At 53.4% G+C, this 24,917-nt stretch overlaps 11 protein-coding genes across 11 annotated transcripts; 4 read left to right on the top strand and 7 right to left on the bottom strand.

Annotated features, from left to right (window-relative positions):
* Positions 1-735: 735 nt before the first annotated feature.
* On the bottom strand, positions 736-2,267 carry G647_05836 (NADP-specific glutamate dehydrogenase; the record flags this gene model as incomplete). Its single annotated transcript, XM_008730162.1, has 4 exons — positions 736-1,500; positions 1,551-1,602; positions 1,659-1,761; positions 1,814-2,267. The coding sequence occupies 4 exons, from the start codon at positions 2,265-2,267 to the stop codon at positions 736-738; spliced, it is 1,374 nt and encodes a 457-aa protein (XP_008728384.1).
* A 1,331-nt stretch (positions 2,268-3,598) lies between these two features.
* Positions 3,599-4,156, top strand: G647_05835 (uncharacterized protein; the record flags this gene model as incomplete). Its single annotated transcript, XM_008730161.1, has 1 exon — positions 3,599-4,156. The coding sequence occupies one exon, from the start codon at positions 3,599-3,601 to the stop codon at positions 4,154-4,156; it is 558 nt and encodes a 185-aa protein (XP_008728383.1).
* Positions 4,157-4,199: 43 nt separating this feature from the next.
* On the bottom strand, positions 4,200-6,482 carry G647_05834 (uncharacterized protein; the record flags this gene model as incomplete). The annotated part of the gene is made up of 1 exon (XM_008730160.1): positions 4,200-6,482. One exon carries the CDS (start codon positions 6,480-6,482, stop codon positions 4,200-4,202), a length of 2,283 nt encoding a protein of 760 aa, XP_008728382.1.
* A 752-nt stretch (positions 6,483-7,234) lies between these two features.
* G647_05833 (uncharacterized protein) lies at positions 7,235-7,635 on the top strand (the record flags this gene model as incomplete). The annotated part of the gene is made up of 3 exons (XM_008730159.1): positions 7,235-7,382; positions 7,443-7,545; positions 7,602-7,635. The coding sequence occupies 3 exons, from the start codon at positions 7,235-7,237 to the stop codon at positions 7,633-7,635; spliced, it is 285 nt and encodes a 94-aa protein (XP_008728381.1).
* Positions 7,636-7,856: 221 nt separating this feature from the next.
* G647_05832 (phosphoglycerate kinase) lies at positions 7,857-9,110 on the bottom strand (the record flags this gene model as incomplete). Its single annotated transcript, XM_008730158.1, has 1 exon — positions 7,857-9,110. The coding sequence occupies one exon, from the start codon at positions 9,108-9,110 to the stop codon at positions 7,857-7,859; it is 1,254 nt and encodes a 417-aa protein (XP_008728380.1).
* Positions 9,111-10,070: 960 nt separating this feature from the next.
* Positions 10,071-10,965, top strand: G647_05831 (uncharacterized protein; the record flags this gene model as incomplete). The annotated part of the gene is made up of 3 exons (XM_008730157.1): positions 10,071-10,136; positions 10,193-10,309; positions 10,357-10,965. The coding sequence occupies 3 exons, from the start codon at positions 10,071-10,073 to the stop codon at positions 10,963-10,965; spliced, it is 792 nt and encodes a 263-aa protein (XP_008728379.1).
* Positions 10,966-11,964: 999 nt separating this feature from the next.
* Positions 11,965-13,336, bottom strand: G647_05830 (argininosuccinate synthase; the record flags this gene model as incomplete). The annotated part of the gene is made up of 3 exons (XM_008730156.1): positions 11,965-13,034; positions 13,088-13,238; positions 13,307-13,336. The coding sequence occupies 3 exons, from the start codon at positions 13,334-13,336 to the stop codon at positions 11,965-11,967; spliced, it is 1,251 nt and encodes a 416-aa protein (XP_008728378.1).
* Positions 13,337-14,197: 861 nt separating this feature from the next.
* G647_05829 (uncharacterized protein) lies at positions 14,198-15,623 on the bottom strand (the record flags this gene model as incomplete). The annotated part of the gene is made up of 6 exons (XM_008730155.1): positions 14,198-14,365; positions 14,416-14,571; positions 14,619-14,727; positions 14,773-15,167; positions 15,218-15,334; positions 15,447-15,623. 6 exons carry the CDS (start codon positions 15,621-15,623, stop codon positions 14,198-14,200), a joined length of 1,122 nt encoding a protein of 373 aa, XP_008728377.1.
* A 255-nt stretch (positions 15,624-15,878) lies between these two features.
* Positions 15,879-17,011, bottom strand: G647_05828 (uncharacterized protein; the record flags this gene model as incomplete). Its single annotated transcript, XM_008730154.1, has 2 exons — positions 15,879-16,570; positions 16,621-17,011. The coding sequence occupies 2 exons, from the start codon at positions 17,009-17,011 to the stop codon at positions 15,879-15,881; spliced, it is 1,083 nt and encodes a 360-aa protein (XP_008728376.1).
* Positions 17,012-17,831: 820 nt separating this feature from the next.
* G647_05827 (uncharacterized protein) lies at positions 17,832-20,141 on the bottom strand (the record flags this gene model as incomplete). Its single annotated transcript, XM_008730153.1, has 2 exons — positions 17,832-19,731; positions 19,783-20,141. 2 exons carry the CDS (start codon positions 20,139-20,141, stop codon positions 17,832-17,834), a joined length of 2,259 nt encoding a protein of 752 aa, XP_008728375.1.
* Positions 20,142-22,541: 2,400 nt separating this feature from the next.
* On the top strand, positions 22,542-24,470 carry G647_05826 (uncharacterized protein; the record flags this gene model as incomplete). The annotated part of the gene is made up of 1 exon (XM_008730152.1): positions 22,542-24,470. The coding sequence occupies one exon, from the start codon at positions 22,542-22,544 to the stop codon at positions 24,468-24,470; it is 1,929 nt and encodes a 642-aa protein (XP_008728374.1).
* Between the last annotated feature and the right edge of the window lie 447 nt (positions 24,471-24,917).

The following is a 24,917-nucleotide window of genomic DNA, read 5'->3' as shown; positions in this document are numbered from 1 at the left end:
CGATGACGTCCGAAGGATGAGGCGGCTCGCAACGTGAGACTGGCCGATCCTATAGCGGATGAGGCGCTAGAGGGAATCCGAGGGTAAGGGAATCACAATACATCACGGACTCGGCGCGTTGTCGACTTGGGTTCGGGGTGAAGCGAGGTGTGAGGGCGCATCGAGGGGAAGATTGAAAGGTGGAGGCAAGGCACCGATTCACGAACTTGCCGCGTCATCACGTGGGCAGCAGCTGCACTCGAACGCATTTTCTGGCTGGGTCGAGTCGCATTGGGACATGAGCCAAGGAAGAATGCAAACCGGAGTTGTAGGGACGTAGTTCGCCATTTGAGTGCGATGCGGTCCATCGCGATTCGAAACTTCAGCCGTCCTGCATGGCATATATCACATTATGCAGCAAATCCGGTTCGGACTTCATGGTAAGCTACAGCCTCACTGCGTCGACATTGTGCCATGCTCGCATGACAAGCTCATCCTGCGGTTATTGACCGGTGCTGCAGACACCTTCGTGCCGAGATGGAGAAGATCTCGTTGCAACATGCTCGAGTTACGCCTGATGCAGATGCGCTCGATCAAACTTGGCGGTTTGGGCCGGAGGACAATTCTGACGGACGAGACCATTCGGGATGGGAGGCAGACATGTTCACACTCTGCTGAGCCTTTTAGGTCCGTCAGTCGTCTATTTCGAACATATTGAAACTCGCTAGACTTCTGCAACATGAATCGTCCTCGTATCTACCACCAGTCACCCTGGTCTTTCATGGCAGCCGCAACCTTGCTGAATCCAGCAATGTTGCCACCAGCGACCAAGCTGGGGAACTCATCCTCCTTGGGCGTAACATATGTCTTAGCTGTCTGCAAGCAATTCTCGAAACAGTTCTCCATGATCTGCTTCAGCTTCTCGTCCACCTCCTCCGCCGTCCACTTGATGCGTGCCGAGTTTTGGGCCATCTCCAGACCTGACACCGCAACACCGCCTGCATTCGCGGCCTTGCCAGGCGCATACCAGATCCACTTCTCGCTCTTGTGGTTTCGTGCAGCCTCGAAGGTATCGATCGCCTGTTGTGTGCAGCCCATGTTGCTTCCTTCCGCGATGTATTTGCACCCAGCCTTGATCAGACCTTCGGCTTCTTCTCCAGAGACTTCATTTTGCGTGGCCGAGGGTAGAGCCACATCTACGTCGCCAACGTGCAGCCAGGGCCGTACTCCTTCCATGTATTTCACCTTGTCGCTGAATGCGGATGTACTGGCAGCCTCGGACAGTGCTTTCCGATCCAGCTTGAGCTTCGCAATGGCTTCGATCAGCTCTGCGTCGATGCCCTTGTCGGTTGTGGCAATGATGGAGCCCTTGCTGTCGCTAAGAGAGAGGACTGTGCCGCCGAGCTCGATCACTTTGAGAGCAGCGAATTGGGCGACATTACCGGAGCCCGAGATGGCCACCCTCTTGCCAGAGAAGGACTCGGAGCCACCAGAGGCGTATTTTATCATATGTTCGACATACTGTTGGCATGTCAGCTGCGACACTCTCTCAAGACGTCCGGATCACCCACATAGACAAGTCCGTAGCCGGTCGCTTCAGGTCGGATCAGAGAGCCACCCCAGCTGCCTGCGCTCCGTTAGTGCCTTTCCAACCACTCCATGCCGCGTAAGCCATCGACTTGCCTCCTTTTCCAGTCAGAATGCCCTCCCACAACTTTGTCTGTTTCTTGTATTGTCCAAACATATAGCCGACTTCTCTTGAGCCAACACCGATGTCACCAGCTATCCACAGGGTCAGCCTGCTGAATCGAGAAAGTGGTCGCGTGAGCCCTACCCGGAACATCTGTGTCCGCCCCAATGTGTTTTCCCAGCTCAGACATAAAAGATTGGCAAAACCGTCGAATCTCGTTCTCTGACTTGCCCTTGGGATCAAAATCCGCGCCACCCTTGCCGCCGCCCATGTTCAAGCCGGTCAACGCATTCTTGAAAATCTGCTCGAAGCCCAAAAACTTCAAGACCGAGAGGTTCACAGTGGGGTGGAATCTGAGACCACCTTTGTAGGGTCCCAGAGCTGAGTTGAATTGGACGCGGTAGCCACGATTGACTTGGAGTTCACCCTTGTCATCTTCCCAGACCACGCGGAATTGGATGATCCTCTCCGGGATCGCGGCAATCTTCAGCGCCTTCCTGTATTCTGGGTTCTTCTCGAAGAGCGAAGAATTCTCCAGCGTTGAGGAAAGCTCCTTGTAGGCCTGCTCAAACTCGGGCTCGGAGGGGAGGTTGGACATGTTGGCGGCGCTGAAGGAGTGCTTCGTAAAAGAAATGACGTGTGTCTGGAGAAATCGGCGCAGGCAAGCTAGAGGGCTGTGAAGGGAACTGTCGCACTGTATCACTCTGAGACACAGTAGAGAAGAAAACCTTGATGCTTCACCAGGCGTGAGGGAGCTTTTTGCTTCTGCGATTTCACCCGCCTGGCCGAGTCTCGCATTACTCTCGAATGGGATACGTCAACAATTCTGGATTGGATGGGTGACGACACCTGAAGCAATCATGATGCATGTGCATCTGCCAGGGCACAGCAAGTACAACGCTTGCTTATCTTCTTCCGTAATAGGAGAGGCACAAATGAACACCGAGGAGGCACTCGCAACCATCGTATCGAAATCTTTCCTTTGGAGCTGGTGTTGACAAAATTCTAGGACACCAGCAGAGACACGCCCGTGATTGGTTCGATAAGGACGAGGTGTTTTGATAGACCTCTGGTGGGGATAGTTTCAGTGCTAATGACGATGAATTGCTGTACGGGGAACTTGATTGCACCATGGATTGCACGCCAGGGTCTAAGCTCTTGCGCCTATCCAGGTCGAGCTGTGCGGAGAGGTTCTCGGTCTGCTGGCTCCGTGCAGATTCTGGAGATCCGATGTCGCTTCCTCTGCGCCACACTGGGTAGGATGCACGGCTTTTGACGGAGGTGGCGTTCAGTCCAGACTCACTTCGCCACCAAAAGCAACGCCTTTTGCAAGGACATGAGCAGCCAACTAGTGAGCCGGTGGCAATGGCCTACAAGTTAGAGATACAGTATTGGGGACCAAGAGCACAATAGCTAAGCGACAAAGCATCCCACGCCCAGGAGACTCTAACCCGTGTCCGTTGCAGATGCCACCCGTGCAAGTAAGGAACAACGGCCACTTGCACACGTGAAGCAACAGAGTTTGTCCTGGAAAGTTCCTGTGACTACGGAAGAACACCATCACGCCCTTAGCAGCAAGAGTCGAGATCACTGTCCTACATAGTACAAGCCCTTCGCCTCCGGAGAAAGCACCGGATGGAAAAGGTGGACTGAAAAGTTCGGATGCAATGGTAACCCGTAGAACGGGGAGCATTGGGACTGTCCGGCGGCAGCCTTGTCCTCCGTTTGTCTCCGAGGTTGAGTCATAAGGTACACAGCGGAGCCTCAGGCGTTGAAGGTTTAAACATGCCAAAAGCAACTCTAGACCACAAAACACGAGACTTGGTCGGGGCTTGTTTGATCTGAGTTTCTCACCTGCATGAGGGTCCATCGCAAGACGGCTTTTTGTAAACCGCTTAGCCCAAAACACACCACCGCAGCTGAAGCACCATGTCCAATCCGAGTCCTTCGTTTTCTATTCAGCCTGTGCGGAATGCCATCCAGCTGGCAGATATCATCTCCCTCTTCTACGCATATGCCGCTTCCCTAGGTTTTGACCTGGCTTTCCAGGACTTTGATGGTGAAATGGCGAGCATGCCAGGAAAGTACTGGCCGCCCGAGGGTGAATTGTTGCTTGCCCGAGACGAGGCTGGGCTGGCCATTGGGTGTGTCGGATTGCGTTCCTTACCAGCCACGGAGGGGACCGCAAGAGTCTGCGAGATGAAGCGGCTGTATGTCTCGCCTGCAGGAAGAGGGAGTGGTGTTGGAAAAGCGCTGGCCTCGACAATCATCGCGACGGCGGAGAAACTGGGGTATAGCGAGATGAGGCTGGACACACTACCCAGTATGGTTGCTGCTCTGAATATGTACCGAGCCCTCGGGTTCGAGGACATTCCCGCGTACTATGAGACGCCCTTGGAGGGAACACATTTCCTCGCACTGAAGCTCCCCTTGCAGAAGGCCGGTCCCGTGTCGATACCGCGGGATGCGGGCTCGTACATAACATAAGACGGTCCGCCGTGCCACGAACACAGCCAAGGTTCCTTGCCCTTTATTTCAAGGCGACTGCGTTCTTCTGCTCCCACCTTCTCACCGCAGCAAGAGCTGCCGTGATCTTCATGCCGAGTCGAGCATCAAGTTCATATTTCTCCCAACCTTTCGCCTTCTCCAGATATCCCTTGACTTCTTGTACTAGCTTTGCGTCGTGCTTGAGATCCACGACAGGCATCTGCTCTGAAGGATCTCGTGTGAATTTGCTTCCATGTTGTAGGACGTAACCAGTTCTTTGCATCCAAAGGTTAACGGCCATTTCATAATGGGCCGTTGGCGCCATCCAGTCATCTTTGTTACCACCTTTGAACTCGTAAGCGGTTTGGTGCACGAGCTTCTTTTTCAAAACCTCTTGTGACTCGTCGTGCCGGCGCATATTTCTAAGAATGACAGCCCTCAGGACGTCGAGGATGGCATATTCATCAGTGTCCTCCTTCTCCCATTGCGACCTCGTCTCCGACCAGGCTAGGTTGTCCAAGGAGTCCTGTAGCTGTGCTTCGTTCATCTTCTTGAAGCCGTTCCAAAAAAAGATCATCTCATCAAGCGGACTGACCCCGACTGCGTCGACAAAACTGCAGCCCCATCTTGCTGCACGCTCTTCCCACTTGGAGATCTTGCGCACAACAAACAGATCGAAGGGGAGCTGTCGGCCCATCATCTTCTTCCTTCCGACCTTGGTAGGAGCAGTCTTGAACAGCTCCTCCGCCAGTTTCGCATGTTTCTCCTTGTCTTTGGCGGATAGGGACTTGTCGTACCGGTAAAGGCCAAGGTGTGCAGAGGCCGCGATGTAATAATACAAGGCACGAGACCACGCATTGAGGTCAACACAAGCTAGCATGGAATCAGCGCATAATTGGTATTTGTGGGCGTGCATGGCGCTTAAACTCTTTTCGAACATGTGCAGCGCTTCGATCTGCTTGAGCTGGCTCTTGCCTGGGCGGGCGAGGATGGACAATGCCTCGTCGAGATTTCTCTTTGATGCCTCTGTCCTTGCTTCTTCCACAATCCAGAGATGACTGTTGGGGTACCGTCTTCGCATTTCCACGAGGAGGTTCTCAAGGCGTTTCGCAGGATAGCCCTCCACATCATCGGGTATCGAGGGGTCCGTGTCTGAGACAATGTCACAGAAACCGACTATACCGTTGTACCAACCGAAGAGAATAAGACTGGCCATGCCACCATTGACGTTGGAGAATCTGCTGGCTTGCCACAACATCCGGATACCGCGTTCACGATCGCCACGGAACCCCACGATGTACAGCAGCTTGCTGAAGGCCGGAGGAATGATGGAAATCAGGAGGTTCAGGAGCCCGGACATAAGATTCGTACCGGAGTGGATGAACACGTCAAGGGGATTGGAAAAGACATCAGACTCTGGCCCTTCGGTGAGCAATCCTGAAGATATTGTTGTCGATTTCCTCAGTATGCCCTCGGATTGGAGTTCGCTGGAGGGGTGTGAGAGATTCATCTGCTCGATCTTGATATCGAGTTCGGTCCGGGCGTCATCTTCCACATCCGTTTCTAGGTGCCCGTTGTAGCCTTCTGTCACCACATTGCTGTCATCCACTTCATGAAATTCGTCGTCAGAGTCTTCTTTCTCTGTCGCATCAGCGGTTTCGGCATGCCTCAGAGCAGACGGATGAGCCGGCTGGACGGACTGTGGTGCGGTGGCTTCACTCCGTTCCAGTGTCGATCGCTCGGACTTGCCAGAATAAGATGACGGAAGGCTCTCGGTCGACTGGTCTCGGGACGAGCTGCTTGCAGGTCTCTTCTTCATAAAGTTTGCCTCCATTTGTACAATGCTGTCCAGGGTAATATATGCTTTCCTGAGCTTGTAAAATCCCCGTATGGATTCAGTTAGACTCTCATTGAGAACGCCCACAACGGCCGACATTATCTGTGCTTCTGCCTGGCACAGGACGAATTCGGTGCCTTTGTCATAGATGGTGGAGTTGAATGACCGAGAGTCGTGCTGGGCTTTTGAGTGACTTGCCGAAGCGCTCGACTCGGCTTCGTACAGCATCTCGGAGGCCTCTTTCATGAATTCCTGCTCGAAGCCCAAGGCTGCCTTCATGAATGCCAAGGTCCCTTTGGCCAGTTTGTGGAAGGACGAATTGCCTTCAGCTAGCCCTTTTTCAGCGCCCTTGATGTCGTCGTCCATGATAAGCTCAACAGCTCGCATGGCTGCTTCCAGATTCTGGGATTCCTCTAGCGAATCCAGGCTCTGAGTTGAGGCATTCAGAGACGACCGTCCCCGGTCGAACCATCGTCCAACCCTGTGCATAGTGAATCTGATGGCGGATTTCCGGAGGCAACCGGCAAGAATATGTACAGGTCTTGTATCTAGCAGGCTCCTAGCCAGCACATGTACAAATTTCCAAAGCACCCAGGGAGGAAGGGTCTTCAATGTTCAGGACGAGAAATGAGGGTGAAAGGCACGGGTCAGCTCCAGGATCGAAAACCAGGCATCTGGCTGATTTGTTGTGGCCCCCACGTGCTCATGCACTTCACACGGCTCGCAAGCAGCATGAATTGATCCGTTTGCCTCCAAGGATCTCTTGATGACGATACGAGGTACAGAGAAGGTCATTGTGGAGTTGCGTTATGCCGGCAATGCTGCATCGCGTGCCCTTGTACTTGAGCTCTCAGGCCCCTGATCGATTAGGCGCACTCCTACCCCAAAGGCCGTGGTGCCCAATTAAGTGCCTAGCTAACACACCCAGTCATTAAGAGTGCAGCTTTTCCGAGCCACTCATCGTCGGTCCCGCGTGTACGAGGAGTGGCCATCAGGTACGCAGGCACCAAAACCGCATGCGCATTCAATTCAGGCTCGTCGTCACCGCCCTGTACTCAACTCTTCAAGTCAAGTCCACACTCCGCTGTCATAAACGTCTTCCGACCCGTTAAGACTTGTTCACACCGAACCCTCCTTTGCGACGCACTGGTACTCATTCCGCTTCTCGGCTCTCTCTGTCTCCTCTCCGGACGTGTTAACCCACACCTCGATTGCGTTCTCGCTTCGTTGAGTGATCCACCATGTCGTCCAATCCACCAACCGCAAAAATGCAGCCCACGCAGACCGAGAAGACTGAAGTAGATCCGGCGAAAGCATCAAAGACTGCCACAACCCAGCCGCCGGCAATGCTTGAAGAAGACGACGAGTTCGAAGATTTCCCTGTTGAAGGTACGCGGAGCTGATGGAGGTTTCCTTGAGAAGGATACACAGATCTCTGATAACATACAGACTGGTCGCAAGAAGATACTGAAGTCCCAGGCGGGACCACACATCTCTGGGAAGAGAGTTGGGATGACGACGATGAGAACGAAGATTTCAGCAAGCAATTGAAGTATGTACAAAACAACTGCCGGCCTCGTGCCGTGAGGGACGCTGACCGGTACGCAGGGAGGAGCTCAAGAAAGTTGAAGCGGATAAATAGTCTTCATCAGCATCAAAGCATTGCATTCAAAGGGTGTCCGGCATCGCGAAGGAGCGACAAGGCAATAATATCGGCATGTTTTCATCTACGTCCTGCAGAAGAGAAAACCGTCATACAACAGCGTTTTGCTTGTTCTCGGGCTCAGTCACAAGTTCGGCTTTGCGATGCCGCTTGCTTCAAATCTGAATCAATCATGCCCGTCCCGACAGCGAAAAAGTGCGCTACTTACTGGACAGAGCCGACACACCAGGCAAATCCTTACCCTCAAGCAACTCCAGGCTTGCACCACCGCCAGTGGAGACGTGGCTCAGCTTGTCCTCGACCCCATATTTTGCCGCAACAGTGGCCGTATCACCTCCGCCGATGATGACGATCTTCCCGTTCCCAGCTGCTGCAACGGCGGCATCTAGAGTCTGTTTGGTACCATTTGCGAACTTGTCGAATTCGAAAACACCAGGAGGGCCGTTCCACAAGATTGTTTGTGCCTCGTCGATAGCTTGTTTGTACAGATCAATGCTCTTGTCGCCGCAGTCAAGACCCATCCAGCCGTCTGGAATACCCTCAGCATCTGTAGCTGTCCCGGTCTGAGCATCCTTGTCGAACTTGTCCGCGGTAATATAGTCCACAGGTAGGACGATCTTAACATTGTTCTTCTTGGCCTTTTCGACAAGTTCAGCAACCTTCTCACTTCCGGGTTGATCAAACAAGCTGTTTCCGATCTTGACACCTTCCAAAGTCTTCTTGAATGTGAAAGCCATACCACCGCAGATGATTAGGCTGTTGACTTTGCCAAGCAGATTGTCAATCAACTGAATCTTGTCTGACACTTTGGCGCCACCAAGGATTGCGAGGAAGGGCCGCTTAGGGTTCTCGAGGGCTTGAGCAAAGTAGTCGAGCTCCTTCTTCATCAGGAAGCCTGCGGCCTTCTGAGGTAGGTCCACGCCAACCATCGAACTGTGAGCACGGTGAGCCGTTCCGAAGGCATCGTTGATGTATACATCACCCAAAGCTGTCAACCCCTGGCGGAATTTGGTTACAGCATCCTTATCTGCCTTCACCTTCTTGCCTTCGGCGTCCTTGGAGCTTCCCTCCTCTTCAGCATGAAAGCGGAGATTTTCCAGCAGAATGACTTGGCCTCCGCTGGCCTTGTTCACCGTCTCTTCCACCTTGGGACCAACGCAGTCCTCTGTGAAGATCACGCTCTTGCCTAGGAGCTTCTCAAGCTCCGGGACGACAGGACTCAAGCTGTATTTCGCGTTCTTCTTGCCATCCGGCCGACCGAGGTGGGACATGAGGATGACGGCTTTGGCGCCGTGGTCGATGGCATACTTGATAGTAGGAAGTGCGCCGACTATCCTCTGCGGATTCGTAACATGTTTCTCGCTGTCGAGAGGGACGTTGAAGTCGACTCGGATCAAGACGCGCTTGTCTTTCAGGTCGACGTCGGTGATGGAGAGCTTGTTTGAGAGAGACATGGTGGATCGGTGGGCTACGACTGGGGTGTGACTGAGGAATGATAGAAGGAAAATACAGTAAAGAGCAAAAGTGACTCGAATGAGCTTTGAACGCTGAGAAGAAATTTGGTCTCCTCTTGGACTTCTCGGAGCCACGGAGGGGTCAAATCGGGTTGGGCAACAGCATGAGGAAACTGGTGGGGTGATTCACAGAACATTTCGGAATCCGACGTCACAGCCCACGGCGGTCGCAGCCTTCTGTTAGCAAAGCTCCCTCAGGTATCCTTCACCTTTCGCTTATGCTGGCAAGCCCTGCATACTCACTGGCGCGCGAGCCACACTCCCTCAGAACTGATCAGAGGAACCCAAAAGTCTTGGACAGTCTTGTATCAAGCAATAATAACACATGCGATTGGGAGGCTGCCAGTCGGGGATGGTTTCCTGCATGATTACGACTGGTGATGGCAATCATCTGATGATACTCGAAGATATAATTCCCATAGAGACAGAGAAAGAGAATACAGACATATCTCTTTAAGATCGCCTCATCGAGCGCAAAACTCGACGCAATGCGGCGTGCATAATGTATACGAAGTGTTGTCCATGCTGACTGGTGGGAGGATGATCATGCGGACTTCCGCCAGACCCTGAGACAGAGTCGAGACACAGCCTTCTCCTCCCCTACAAGCCACTCATTGAGCGCTTTCCACCGCCGACACCTAAACAATCACCAATACAGCAGACTCAAATTTGGTCATCAGTTACACGAGACTGCGCACTTGAAATCGCGTCGTTCGACGTTCTTTCTGTGGCCTCGGAGCGAGAACGACTCCACCTGACGCTCTGTTCGGTGCTGCCTGCGACCCCGATTCAAATCCCTGGCGTCACTGACACATTTCATTGACCTCATAGCCTTGATCAACGAGACTCCTCCTTCCTTTCCCTTTTTCTCCGTCTTCCTTTTGATTTCCTCTTTTCACAATGCTGGAAACCTCAAGGCGGAAATCCCTGGCCTGGCTGAACAGTCGTTACATATATGGAAGAATCGTACGTTCAGTGTTTTCACTTCGCAAGACCTCGTTTGCATGCTGATTGTTCAACAGCCATTGTTACACGCCCTCATTTTCCTCGTCGAGTTAGCGATGGCTGCCCGACTTATCGCCAAATTCAACTCCTACTATGCACAGAAGCCTGTGCTCACGACCATGATCACGAATGCGGTACGTGAGATGCGGTGTGATGGTCGGACAAAGTTTGACAGGACCAGGTTCTTGGTGGAATCGCAGACACAGTCGCGCAGTCGATTACCGCATTCCGGGCGAGACAAGCAATGCTTCCTAGCACGACCGATTCAAGATACCTCATCTCCTCCGGCGTTGAACTCGAAGACCTCAACGAGAAGCCGGCGAGCCTGTCTCCTGACCTGGCTCCTCGTAGAAGTGGCCCGCAGCCTTTCGATTTCGAACGCCTGACTCGGTTCATGTCGTACGGTTTCATCATGGCCCCCCTCCAGTTCCTGTGGTTTGGTCGACTCACAAAATGGTTTCCGATCGGACCCAAGAACGGGAACACCCAAGCATTGAAGAGGGTAGCCATGGATCAGCTGATCTTTGCTCCCGTCGGCCTTTCTTGCTTCTTCACATTCATGACAGTCACCGAAGGTGGAGGGAGAAACGAGGTTGTGACAAAATTCAAGGACATCTATCTCCCTACCCTGAGGGCAAACTACATCCTCTGGCCTGCGGTTCAGATCATCAACTTCCGCCTCATGCCTCTTCAGTTTCAAATCCCGTTTGTCAGTACGATTGGAATTGCCTGGACAGCATATCTGAGTTTGACCAACTCGAGCGAGGATGAGGCACAAGGGCTTCAGTGATGGCGTTCAGAAATATCAGCTTTATCAGCGAGTAGATACCCTGCGATCAGCATCAACGGCGTTTGAGGTGGAATGATCATCATGAGATGTACACAGCCAGGGCGCGAGCTCATCAAATGAAACAGAATATTGTTACTCGTTCACCCCGGTCATCAGCAAACCATCCTACAATGCCAGGCCTGGCGCGCGCAATGACATCCGTAACTGCAGTCTTACAGATTGCCATATCAACGCTGTATCCCGGGTCTCATGCAGACTCTAACTTTAATTGTTGCTCCCTTTCGCTTCTACTCTCCGAAGGCCGGAAATCTGTCCGAAGAAATGGAGCTCGCCGCTGCCTGTCCCCAGCGACAATCAAATGAAAACGTGCCTACCGGTCTTGTTCACACGCAATTTTCGATGACCTTCTCATCCTTAGCCTTGGGGGGAACCACGAATGGGGTTCTGATTGTGGGATTTAATGCCAACTCCCAGGTAATCCATCAACACGAATCAGAAGATGGAAATCCGGAGGCCTCGCTAATCTGATCGCTATGGGCCGCCAAAAATGCAGACAGCGATGCCTAGCCGTTCAAGCTGCTACACACATCCGAGGGTACAACCAGCCACTCGCTATCTACACTGCCAGTCGCTCTACTGAGGTGTGTCATCGAGAACGCTATTGGAAACCTTGTCCCTGGTGATTCACACATATATTGTCAGGCATACGCCTGAAGCATTAAAACAGCTGGAGGAGGCCAGTAACTTGTGGCGCGCTGGGTGTTGGCAGTCACGGTATGACGGGATAATGCGAAGCCTATGAATGGATGCGGCTATGCTATGAAAGCCATCACTCTCGTGAAGCCATCAATGTTTCATTTCTTGACTACCTTGTCAAAATTCTACGCAGACACCTTTGTCAGAACTCCACCACCCCGAAAATGCGCCCATGAACCTCTAATTGCCCGAAATGGCCGTAGGCAACTGAGTCCTGACTTGATGAAAGATCTAAACTCGCTTTCACAACAAGTTCTCCCCTTTCTCTGCCTTCATCTGCCCGTACTTCTTCAATCGAATAGCCTGGACCTTGATGAAACCGCCGGTCTCGGATGGCTCGAAGCTGCCGATCTCATCCATGCTGGACTCGCTCTCGTCGTACAGCTTCTCGGACTGCGATGACCGGCCCATGATGATGCAGTTGCCCTTGTACAGGCGGATGCGGACCTGGCCGTTCACGCTCTTTTGGGACTCGATGATGCTTGCTTCTAGGAACTCGCGCTCAGGGGAGAAGTACAGGCCGTTGTACAAGACGCGGGACCAGCTGATGGTGACGAACTGGTCGCGCAAGGCACGGATTTCGCGGTCGAGCGTTAGGCCTTCGAGGTCGATATGGGCGGCGCGGAGGATGGTGAGACCGGGTGTTTCGTAGCAGCCGCGGCTCTTCAACCCGATGAAACGGTTCTCGACAATGTCGATGCGGCCGACGCCGTGTTTGCGGGCGAGCGCATTGGCAGCCAGGAACAGCTCGGTGGGATCTGTCTTTGTGCCTTGGGAGGGCGAGCTGATCTTCACGGGCAGACCTTTCTCGAAGTCGATCGTCACATCTTCGGGTTCATTGGGCGCCGAGAGTATCGGATCGGCGGTCAGCTTCCACATGTCGGATGGCGGTGCAGTGTTCGGGTCTTCCAGGATGCCGGCCTCGTAGCTGCAGTGTGCTAGGTTCTCGTCCATGCTCCAAGGCTTCGATTTTGTCGATGTAACTGGAATTCCCTTCTTCGCAGCATAGTCTAGCAGATCGTTTCGACCCTTGAACGTCTCGTAGAACTCGGGAATGCGCCAGGGCGCAATGACCTGGATAGAAGGTTGCAGGGCATAGAAGGCGAGTTCAAATCGGACTTGATCATTGCCTTTTCCGGTACAGCCATGGGAGATAAACTGACAGCCCTCCTTCTGGGCAACTTTGACCTGAGCGCGAGCGATGACGGGGCGCGCAAGAGAAGTTCCCAGCAGGTACACGTTCTCGTATGAGGCGTTGCATTGGATGGCTGGGAAGCAAAGCTCGCGGACGAACTCGTCGATGACATTCTCGACTGCACGGCTGTCAGTTTCTGGTGGTCCCGTCATGACGAGACACGGAGCATACCGTAGCATTGCTTTGCTCCGATCTTCAATGCCTTCTCCTTTGCGGCTTCGAAGTCCTCTTCCTGCCCGATGTTCGCCATAAAGCAGATGACATCGTAGCCTTTTTCAATCAGCCAGGCCAAGATACAAGATGTATCCAAGCCGCCTGAGTACTGTCAACATCGGTTAGTGTCTAGCCGGGGCGGTTGGCCGGGATTGCAACGAAAAGGTGACCACTTACGGCCAGACAGACGCGTTGTTTCTCAGGCATGATGTCGTGTGACAGCAGTGTCTTGAGGATAGAGTCAGTAAAAGAGGATCGAAGCGACCTGGCTCGTGGCGCTCGAGCAGGTCTTCTTAAGACTCAGGAAGCGCTCGGTCCCGCGAAAAATTTTCAACTTGCAGCCTCGTGAGCAGGTACCAGACCACAGACCACAGCTACCAAGCGATCAATCACTGGCGGTGAAATTGTGTCATATCCTAGCGAGCTGCGGAAAAATTACAGAAAATTGTGGGGGAAGCATCAGATAAGACACGACCAATCGATAGTTTCTCCTGCTGCTGTGTGGAGACGTGTTATTCCACTTTGGGGATGCTGCATTGACTTTCTTCTCTCTTGCACGCCCTGCCACTCCTGCCTCGTACAACACCTAGGTACCGACGTAGGTAACCAAGTTTCGTTCATACTCTGGTGACGCTCGGTTGTGTTTCCAGTCTCTTGGTCCCAACCCGTAGCAGCTGTTTCAAGCCCTCGAACTTCTGGGCCATCCCAAGGCTGGTACGTAAGGTAAAGCTGATAAGTAGAGCTCTAGAGAGGCCGCGAAACCAGTACTTGGGAGCACAAGTCATTCCGCCTAGGCCAATCTGAAAACAATACCGGTTACGTAGCGATACCTGTAACCACAGCAGATCATGGTGATTATGCTGTCTCGGGTCATGGGATAGCGTTCATATGAACTTGACCAAGTAGCAAGAGATTGATAAGGTGGGATTGCAACTTGCGCAAGCAGTCGGTCGGTCAATGGAGTGGCATGTTGGAAGCGATATTTGAAGGCTGCGGGGACGCCGCAAGTTGTCATAGCATTCTTCGCTTTGACAAGTTGATCTTATCCCTCGACCAAGGTGCCCAATTTCATCTTTCTTCTTCAAGCCAAGAGCCGAACGCGTCCAGCCGGCCTCCCTCCTCATCGTCTTCGTCGTCATATCCCACTTTCTTGTCGCTCGATTTCTTGAATTTTTCATTGCCTGTCGCTATATATGCTTCCAGCTGTCTCTCGTCGAACCATCGTCCATTCATGAGCTGTGGGACATTAACTCTGTGGTCAGTGAACAGGAGTAAGAGAGACGCACGCGCACACAAGCAGCAGCAGCATCGGCATTTGAGAATCGCACACTCGCAACACCCTCATCTTCTTTGTCGAAGAGCACGACATTTGTAACTTCGCCGAGCTTTGCGCATTCATCTCGGATGTCCTCTTTAATCTCAAGCATGGCTGCTGGATCCTCCTGTTTCATGTCAGACTGTTTCTCGGAATTGCGGTCATGCTTCAAACCTCCAGCTCCTGCAGAGTGAACATGTGCTTCAGGATGACGACTTTATCCCATTTGGAGCTCGTCTCGTTCAGTGTTTGAGGGTCATCGTCGTCCCAGTCGGTCAATTTGCTACAGCTGATCAGTCTAGGACGTCGACGAATGGGGCTGACGTACGCATTCATCTTGGCCGTTCGCTTGATTATCTTCTTCTTATCCTTGTTGCTCGTCTTGGCCGGCGCATCCTGTTGACTCTTGTACGAGAAGTCCGCAGCCTGCACCCTCATCCTGCCGGCCGGCCCTTGTTCGCCCAGCCGGAAGTCTGTGTCGTCGAGCATCTGGACAGCAAGGTCGACAGATTCTGGGCGAAAATACACCACGAGCGCGTCGCCCTTGAACTGACCCTTGTCGTCCTCATACATCTTTATCCGTGGCTTCCCTGAGTCGATCTCTTCTGCGATGACGCCGCACTTGGAGAAGACGTGTTGGATTTCTTCCTGGTCGGCATCAAGTGGGAGGGAGGTGACGTAGACCGCGGTATTGACTCGAGCTTTCTTCGGTTTGCTGCCGGACTGGTGACACTCTCAGCGCTTGCTCCCGTGCATACTGGCGTTACACATACCTCATCGCCATTGGGTTGTTTCCGCTTCTTCTTTTGCTGCACAGTCGTGGTAGCATCGTCGTCGACTCCTGGAACCCTGTAGATTTGGCTTTGTTGATCCAATAGTGTCTGGTCCAGCTACAACGAAGACACAACATCCAGGAGGTTAGAATCTGTTCCATACCCGGCGGTTCAACCGATGTATATGCTTGCAGTCGGATATGTCTGGTGCTTGCGATTTGTAGCCTACCACTGGAATCCATCTTTTCAGAGCAGTGTCCCACTCGAACTCATTGCCCTCTTCGGTTTCGAGAATGAATTTGTTGTCGAGCCTCGACCACGATACGCGAGGGTCGGCATCAAAGTCGGCGGGGTCTTGAGGGAAGCCCGTTTGAATGCCTTGGGGCGGAATATCCTCATCGGCCATTGGAGGCGTCTTGGAACAAGCAGGTGGTTTCCAACAGAAGACGCGCAGACAAACAATGATGTAGGAGAAACAAGCTGTGGGTGGGGAAACGTCAGCCTTGTCATGCAATATTCAGCCTTGCCGCGTGAGTCGAAATTCTATCGGTGAGAAGAGAGTATACCGAGTACCCTGTCGATCATCGATCACCTACGGAAGTCTGTGATTGATTACTGGATAGACGGCGCGTTTAGAGCTCGATTCACTCGTGCAATTCCATTACTCAGTCCAAATATTCCCCGATGCGATGACGTCGAACACCTTCATCGTGTGCTCCCAGATCTTCTCGCCCACTCCCCCTGCCCTGTACTTCTCGATCATCTTTGCCTTGTGACACGTTTCTCCATCTATGTCGACCGCATACGCACCACTGCCAATCTTGCCGTCGGTCCCCGTTGCGACCACTAGGTTCGGCGCACCAGCAGATGCAGCCTTTGTGGGCTGATCTCCACTTCCTCGACATGCTGGAAACCTTTGCGGAGATGCAAGGAACAAAGTCCTCTCGCCAGATTCGGACACAGGCGTGGCAAAAACACTCAGAATAGGTCTGAAGATCCTAAACATCAACCTGCCCCACAGAGGCACCCCTGGATTCTGGAAAGCCTTGGTCATGACCATGCCTGGGAACAAATGTACCAGGCTGATCTTGCCCCGATGTTGCTCTGCCAAACGTTCGAAGAAGAACGTGTGCATGACGCATACGTGGGATCGGACTGTCAGCATTCCCCAGTGTCGGGGGTCACGGATGGACATGTCGTTGAGATGGAACTCCCCTTCCATGCCGGCAGCAAAAACTGAGATGACGTGTGCAGGCAGGTCAGATGTCAGGAGTAGGGGCAGAAGGTTGCTGATGAAACGCATGCGGGAATAGTATAGCAGTGAAACACGGAACTCGAGTCCTTCCTTGGTGTCTGGCGAGATGATCAGCGGGTATCCGGCTATCCAGCACACGTATACGCACCTCTGCGGGGCGAGAAATTGAAGTCTCCCTGACTCATAAAAAGCAGATCGATCCTGGCAGACTCTTTCCCAGCAGTTTCCCTCTCCGCTCGTGTGATCTCTGAGCAGACTTTGTCGACCTCCTCCAGCAGCGCCAAATCTTTGGCGTGCACGAAGATAAAGTTTCCGTCCGGACATAATCGAGAGCAGTCAGTAAGGATCTCCTCGGTCGGCTCTTTCCTGCGGCCAACAACGTATGCTCGAAGGCCTTTGCCGTGCACACCATTTGCAGTCGCGAACGCTCGTAAGGTGGCCTCTCCAATGCCAGAGGTGGCACCGGCAAAGACTGCTACGAATGGACGGCCTTGGAAAAGAGCCGTATTGGCTGCACGGATAACGTCGAGCTGAACCATGACTTTTGGCTGGCAGATGAACCTGTTGAATTAGGAATGTCGGGATGCAGCAATCAGGGCGCAAGGTCACCAGGACTCGCGACGCCGAATGCGACATGTTAGAGACATGGAGGCCTGCCTTTTATTATATGTAGCGACTCGGTGCACGGAGAAACCATGTCCACCACGCTCGGAGACATCTCTAAGGGTATTTGTCGAGAAGATCGAGAATGAAGCAGACGTCGAGAGTGAACGGGTCGACATGGCTACGTGTCTGGCTTGGACGGATGCTGGAGAAAGCCTGCACAGCCAATAGCAGCAGTTAGAGACGTCCAATGAGCCCGAGACTTTGGCGCCGACTTGCCCTTCGTCCGACCATCCGAGACCGATTGCAAGCACTGTCCTGATTGAGACGAAGCACCTCTTCTCCGTGCGATTGAGCCAAGTGTTTTGATTTCCGGAAGTTGCGCGGGAGAGACGGATCCACTTGTACGAAATTCCCGGCGTAAGAGAGTTCCAGGCTATCACGTAGGATCGTGACTCAATGAAGAGATTAGCAGCGTCGAGTGTGCTGTGTACTGTGTATTCAACCGAATGATTATCAGTTGCGGAAAGATCCAGATTACTTTACTATGTTGCTAGCCTTCCGATATCCCACTAACCCAGTCATTCAGATCGTAAAACAGTTCGGAGAATATGTTCAACTGCTACCAAGATCAACAACCAGGTTGTCGCCTCCTAAAGAGTGCTTTCCTGCTTCACACAACGCCTGATCATGAGATGCGAGGAATTTTCTTCTCTCCTCGAGGCCTTCAACCTTGAAATCGCCGCAAATTGATCATCAGGAGGCTTCTGGCTTCGGCGACGGGAGGGGTGAAGTAGCAATGTCACTGACATCGGACTCCTTGCGCTCATGCATGGGCCTGTCTTGCCGCAAGTCAATGGGCGAGATAGCTCTCCCCACAGTTGAGGTGTGCTCGTCCCCACCTGCTATCTTCCCTTCATGGATTGGTGCGAATCCTGAGCTCGTGAGCACCGAATGCGATTGTGGCGATGCTGGTGTGACGGAGTCGCCGGATTGTGACACCGAGGAACTGGGAACTCCTTGAGATTGACCCACGCCTCCTCCACTGACAACGCTAGGAGGGTACATGGCCATATTGCGGATGTCATAGTTGATGTCTTCAGGGCCCGAGACGCGAGCCGAACCCTCCACCTCATGCACCTCAGTATTCATACCTTCCACCGGACCGGCATAATCATATCGTGGTGAACGAATCTGTGTGGATTGCGACCACCGCTCTTGAGGGGCTCCAGCATCACTTCCCCTGAAGTAACCACCGCCTCCTTCGAGCTCATGAGGCGCCGTTTGCGCCATTGGTCGTGGTGAGTGAGAGCCTTGCTCAACTTCGGTGACAGACGGATCTGTCCCAACGTCCTTGGGAGGCGCATGCGAGGAGGTGGAATAGATCCATGGGACGATCCAGCTCTTTCGGTTGTGTGCCATTTCGGATTGGGCGCCGTCTTCTTGTGCGCGAGCCTGAGCCTTTCTTGCTCGGCGGCAACACAGGAAGATAAGCACGCCAACGAGAGCTCCGACAACGACGACGGGAACCACAACAGCAACAGGAATCACCCAATCGCGGTCTGAACCACCAGATGCAGGAGCTTGAGTTGCTGTGGGCGAGCTGGTGTTCGTGGGCGCAGCAGTACTCTGTAGCTCGAATGGGCCGAAGGATCTGACCTTTGTCATGTCATACTTCCCCTGGAACCAACCGGCAACTGCGCTCGGCATGTTGCTGGCAGTGGGTGTCGCAGAAAGAACATCACGGACAGCTTGGTGTGGTTTGTAGTCGTCATGAACGGTCGGGTCGTAAGTGCCGGTCCAGGTGAAGGTGTTGAGATTGAACACATCCACGCTGTTATTGAAGGTGGGAGGCGTCTCGCTTGATCCTGTGCCTCCAATGACGATCATCTGATCCGGGTACGGCTGAACACAAACGTGGTTGGTTCTTGCAGCGCCCTTCCGGCCAGATGGCTCAGCCTTGATCCAGGTAAATGACGGCACCGACAAAATCCAGACGTCTTCGTTCGCAGTGCCTCCATTGCTGTCCCAACCACCGTAAACGAAGATTTCGTGGTGTGAACCATCGGCACTAGAAGCAATAGTGGTGCAGAATTGCGCAAGAGGTGCTGGAGGAACTTGAGAGCTCGGGTTCAACGGTTGAAGGCTCCATTGATCCGATCCGATGTCGTAGACTGGGAATTCTTTCAAAAACGTGAGTGACTGCGTGGCGTTATCCTGGGGGACTTGGAAGTTGATGTCCGCTGGTTTGACCACGCCACCGATCGCAATCAAAATACCCTGCGTCGAGGTGGGAACCCACACCAGGCCGCCTTCAGCTCTCCATGCGATGTTCTCGGGGAGAGGTGCCTTGATCCAAGTGGCATGACCGAGGTCGTTCATGCGAACGGTTATCAACCAGGCCGACTGATTTGTCGGAGGAGCAAAGTACGAGTATTTGGTGCCATCTTCATTGTACAAGCCGCCGAAATAGAAGGCTGATTCTTCACTGGGTGCATTGGCTCCGGCACCGTTCGTGACCGAGATGAAAGTTCCATCCTGAGGATCGTAGTTGAGGTTCGGCACGCCGAGGTTGATGTTGGAGGCCTCGGGCGCATCATACAACGGGAGGCTTACAGTGCGGTCTTTGGTGTCCAGAGAAGTGAGGACCATGCCGCTGTAGCAGTATCAGTCCACGCACGTGCGATCAACGTCTAGAGTCACGTACCCCCATGCATAGAATTCATTGTAGTCGGCGAACATGTAGCCATCCATATAAAAGTTCTGCACCGCAAACTCGGGAATCGTCTCGAATAATGCTGGGTTGTCGTTGATGTCAAACGATTGATTCATGCTGAGCTTGAATAGCTGGCCATCGGTCGGGTTGACGGTTTCCAACGTCTTCGTATCCCATTCCCCGTTTGTCCAATTCCCGGTCTGTATCCAACCACCTTCGATGTAGACATTGTCCCTGATGAGGGCAGCGCGAGGTCTGTTCCAGGATGCGATCTCATGTGAAGTAAAGTTGGCGACAACAAGGCTAACGAACGGAAGCAGCCATGCGACGTGCTGCAATATGGACGACATGCTTGCAAAGATGAAACAAACCAATCTGCAGTGGAGGAGTTCAAAATCGGACCACGAGGCTCAGGTCGTCTTCTGGCTATAGATACGGCGTGCCATCAGCATGGAGAAGTGTAGAGCCTCCCTTCCTGCAGGATCTACAGTCCCCGCGGCGATGGTAGGACAGCCAGAAGGGTCTAGTCCGTGGCGAAGGTACCAGAACGAGAGCAATCTTCGGCGTCTGTTCCGCCAGTTGAAGTCAGGCTCTCGAACCCCATCCACCAGGTCTTTGAATAGTGAAGAGCCAGACCAAGGTAGGCAAGGGCTAGCAGTGCGTGCATATCAGCTGGTTGCATTATGGCTTGAAAGCCCAGACGCGAGGTCCCCCACTCGACTGAAGACACGGGACGCCGGGCGCAGAGAAACAGGCTCTCTGACCCGGGCGTCGACGTTGGTGAGGTTTCTGGCTGGCGAACAAGGATGCTTACTGCACGCACAGAGCCCGCTGCTTCAATGAATGAGACCGGCCGGATTGTGAGCTAGCGGCTACGCCTTGTCCGTAGGCGGGAAAGACACATCCGATCTGCAAGGGTAGGGGCTCTGCCGACATACTGAGGTACAGACGTTGTGTCACAGCAGCAACCAAGCTGGCCCCCAGCATGGGTTAGAGAACTTGTGAAGTCGAGGCGAAGCAATGACCACGATAGCGGGGCAGCCCCTGGACAAAGTCGCAAGCCGTGCAAGTTCGGGAACCGACAGTGGCAGTCACCCTGAGCAGCAAAATTGCCTGGCAATAATGGTGTCGCATCGGCTGTGAGGTTGTGTAAAGTGAATGAATCCTTCAGGGCAAGTGCTCGAGAGCCGAGCGGAGTCACGTTGTTGCGGTGTTGCTTATTACCCGGTACGGCATAAGGCCACCAGCTCCACCGCAGCAGCGTTATTCGTAAGCCGGGAGAAGATGTGCTGTTCACCTCGTCCTCACTCGTGTCCGCACCAACAGCGAGGCGCAGACTGGGCTCCACCGTGGGACTCCACGCCCAATCACAGCAGACTCGGGCTCACGTGTTCTTTTGTCCGACCTTGCGCTCCAGCCTCAAAACCGGTAAGGTGAACGGGACGCCCTATCTGCCTAAGCAAGCATAGCTGACTCCACTTTACAGTGCAAAATCAACGACCTATCCTGTCTTGTGCCGCCCTCCGAGACCTTCCATTAGGCTGGCGAAACCCGTCGGCATCCCGCGGATTGGGACACGGAGTCAAATCTCATCTGTCGCTCCAAGGAAAATGAGCTCCAGAGCCACGACGATCCGATCGGTATGGCTGTGAGCCGGGACAACGCTGGCTCCGAGCCCTGAAGACATGTTTTCACAGCGAATAATAGGTGGTCAAGAGCCGGAGTCTTCACCTGCACCTGGGCTCGTATCACGGCACTATCTAGCGAGACGACACAGACTTCCAAGGGCATTGGGGTCACCCAATCGAGGTCCGCCTTTCAACCCGACAGCTGTTGTACCGTGGACGCGAGAGAAGGATGACAATTCATTTCACCACGCCACCACCGGTGCTAGACTGTTGATGTCTCCGCATGCTTACCGTACCAGGGAATATCAGCCTCATCCCACTCACCTTACCCGTCGAAAATGCGCCGTTTGAGCGGCTCGACGCCCCTCAGCAGGCTACTCGGCATGATTCTGCTAAAGAGTCAGCGCCATCACAATTTGGGCCTTGCATCGACGTCTCTGGCGTTCGTCCACTGAACGGATTTTCGACCCGCGGTAAATGCAGCTGTTATGGTGCTGCACTTGCTCTGCCGCCAGAAGCGAATGAGCATCGCCGTGGGCTTGCCGCCATTTGTCTGCCCAAGTGACAGCACAAGCCAGGAGGAAAATGTTTGGCCTCGGAGGGATTGCTCTGCCACATACAGCACTCAGTACTGCTCTCTCTGCTCTAGTGGGTACGGCAGACCTGCGCCGGAAGATTCGACGAGACTGGCGGCGCAGATCTTGGTGGCTATCGATTGGCTCTGTCTACGGCCCAAACCTTCGTCGTCCGGCTGGGCAAGATAGTCTTGTTCCGCGAACCCCTGCAGGTGGCTGCACTAGATCATCCCTTCCGCTTCGAAAATAGTGCTATACACGTGCACAACCAGAAGTGGCCCCAATACCTAAGTTGGCCTTACGTGCCTGGCAGGCCCGCAAGCCATCGATCTCACAGTAGCATCGCTTGTATTGGACGACGCTTCCTTTGGTGAGCCATGACGCTGGAGCTCAGGAATAGGAAGGGGAGCTACTCGTACAGAAGCTCATATAACTTACATGGTAAGGATTCCCCTCAAAATCTGTTTTGCTTTTCTTCTTCCAGCAGTCTCTTCAGCCTTGTCCTGCTGACTTAGTCACTCGTTGGTACATTCGTTCAAACTGCAACATGCATGCCATGCGACTCAAGCTTGTTGGCCTTGCTGCCTCCCTCCTCGTCTCGTGGTCCCAGGCCGTTCCGGGCGTCAGTGTTTCTGCTGAGGTTGGCGGCTGGGATACAGTTACGGCGACGGTCACAGTGTCTGTGCCAGGACCAACCGTCACGAAGACAGATACAGTTACATCTTCGGTAGCCGGACCAACAGTTACATACACGGTTACCTCATCAGTTGCAGGGCCGACAGTCACAAAGACGGATACGGTTACCTCGTCGGTACCAGGCCCGACTGTCACATACACTGTCACCAGCTCTGTCCCAGGACCCACAACCACTGTTTCTGGACCTGCTCACACAGATACTGTCACCTCGACGGTTCCAGGGCCAACTGTCACAGACACCGTCACCTCGGCGGTGCCAGGACCAACTGTCACAAAAACTGTCACCTCAAGTGTTGCGGGTCCCACGTCGACTGTTCCGGGACCGACGATCACGAATACCGTCACCTCGACCGTTGTCAGCGCAACAACTATTCGAACTACGGTTGTTCAGCCTACGACCGTCGTTCAGACCAGCACCGTGCTTCAACCTACCACTGTCACCAGCACGACTTCAGTTGTTAGTGCGACGACCATTAGAACCACTGTTGTTCAACCCACCACCGTTATTCAGACTAGCACTGTGCTTCAACCTACCACTGTCACTAGCACGACTTCAGTTGTTAGCGCAACAACTGTCCGAACCACCATTGTTCAACCTACGACTGTTGTTCAGACCAGCACTGTGCTTCAGCCAACTACCATCGTTGATACGACAACAGTCGTCAGCGCAACCACTCTTTCGACCACGGTTGTTCAGCCCACGACTGTTATCCAGACCAGCACTGTGTTCCAACCTACTACCGTCGTTAGCACAGTTGTGAGCGCCACTACTCTTTCAACCACCGTTGTTCAGCCCACCACCGTTGTGCAGACCAGCACCGTGCTTCAGCCTACTACAGTTATTAGCACGACCACAGTTGTCAGCTCAACCACTCTTTCGACCACTATCGTGCAAACCACCACGGTGGTTCAGCCTACCACAGTCCTTCAGCCTACTACAGTTGTCAGCTCCACCACTGTCTCGAGGACGGTTACTACGGTGAATTTGAGCACAATCACCGACACGGTCTCAACCACAATTACGAGAACCTCGACCAACACTGTTTCGACATGCCCAACTTCCGCATCGACCGGAATCGTTACCTGTACCTCTAGGATCGTCAACCCAACTTATACTCCTCCGGCTCCGTTGCCCACTGACTATCTCTGGGGATGCCCCCCTGGAACGATTTGCACGCCGCCTCAAGTTGGCTGCAATTGGGAACAGAACCCCCCTGCTGATACTTACGTGTGCGCTCCCTCGGAATGCAGACCTGCTCCTGCCCTTCCCAACATTACCGACTACAACACGTTGTGGCCCAACCCAACCAACACCACTTGTGCGTGGTATAATCCCACTCTGGGCTACTTCCATCTCAACCCCGAGCATTTCGGTCTCTCGTTCGCGATCTTCAACGTCTTCGGCCAACCGGTATGCCCAACGGAGGCGGAGGACAAGCCCAGGACCGTCGGCTGGGTTGATTGGCTGAAGCCCAGTCCAGCTGCTCCGCCCAAGTTGTCGCGCCGCGTCACTGGCCCGAACCCTCTCGCACAGATCCTGCGTCGCCAGAGTCTTGCTGTCGCTCCTGCAGAGTGCTACGCAGTCTTCGACGCTGCGACCACAGTCGCGGAGAATACTGGCCACGTCTACGACCAGCTTTGCGTTGCCGGTACACCTTTCCAGAACGCCGTCTCTGCCTGCCGATCATGCGCTGCGGCGAACTCTGGCACCTCATCACAAGTTGACAGCTTCCCTGACCTGCAATCTTACTTCACTTGGTGTACGGAAAACGCTCCCTGAACGACACATGCCCTAAGGCGTGGCTTTGGTCCATGAACGACACCATCAAGCCGGCCTTTGACGAAAGCAACCCAGCGGATCCAACAGGATGCAATCGCCCCGATTCTTCCGCCATTGAAGTTGACACAGGGAATCGGGTTGATTGCCCGTCTTCGCGCCGTCCCAGAGCCATCAACCATGGGTTCTCTCCACCATATGTACATAATCATTATATCCCTAATTTTGTTGATTGTTACTGCTCGTGGAGAGATCCCGAGCTGATGCAAAAAGCGATTCCTGCAGGCTGGTTAGCCCCGATGATACCAAGGACCGGTGGATACGAGGAGGAACAACGTCACCCGTTAACGATGGAGACGAGCTGATAATGATAATAGAAAGCGCAAGAAATCTGCCCAGGTCCTCTCTTCCATACAAAGTACATGTGTTGAGTACAAGATTGAACACGTC

This window comes from Cladophialophora carrionii, assembly GCF_000365165.1.
Source record: "Cladophialophora carrionii CBS 160.54 unplaced genomic scaffold supercont1.5, whole genome shotgun sequence".
Lineage (NCBI taxonomy): Eukaryota > Fungi > Ascomycota > Eurotiomycetes > Chaetothyriales > Herpotrichiellaceae > Cladophialophora > Cladophialophora carrionii.
This window is presented reverse-complemented; position numbering and strand designations above follow the sequence as displayed.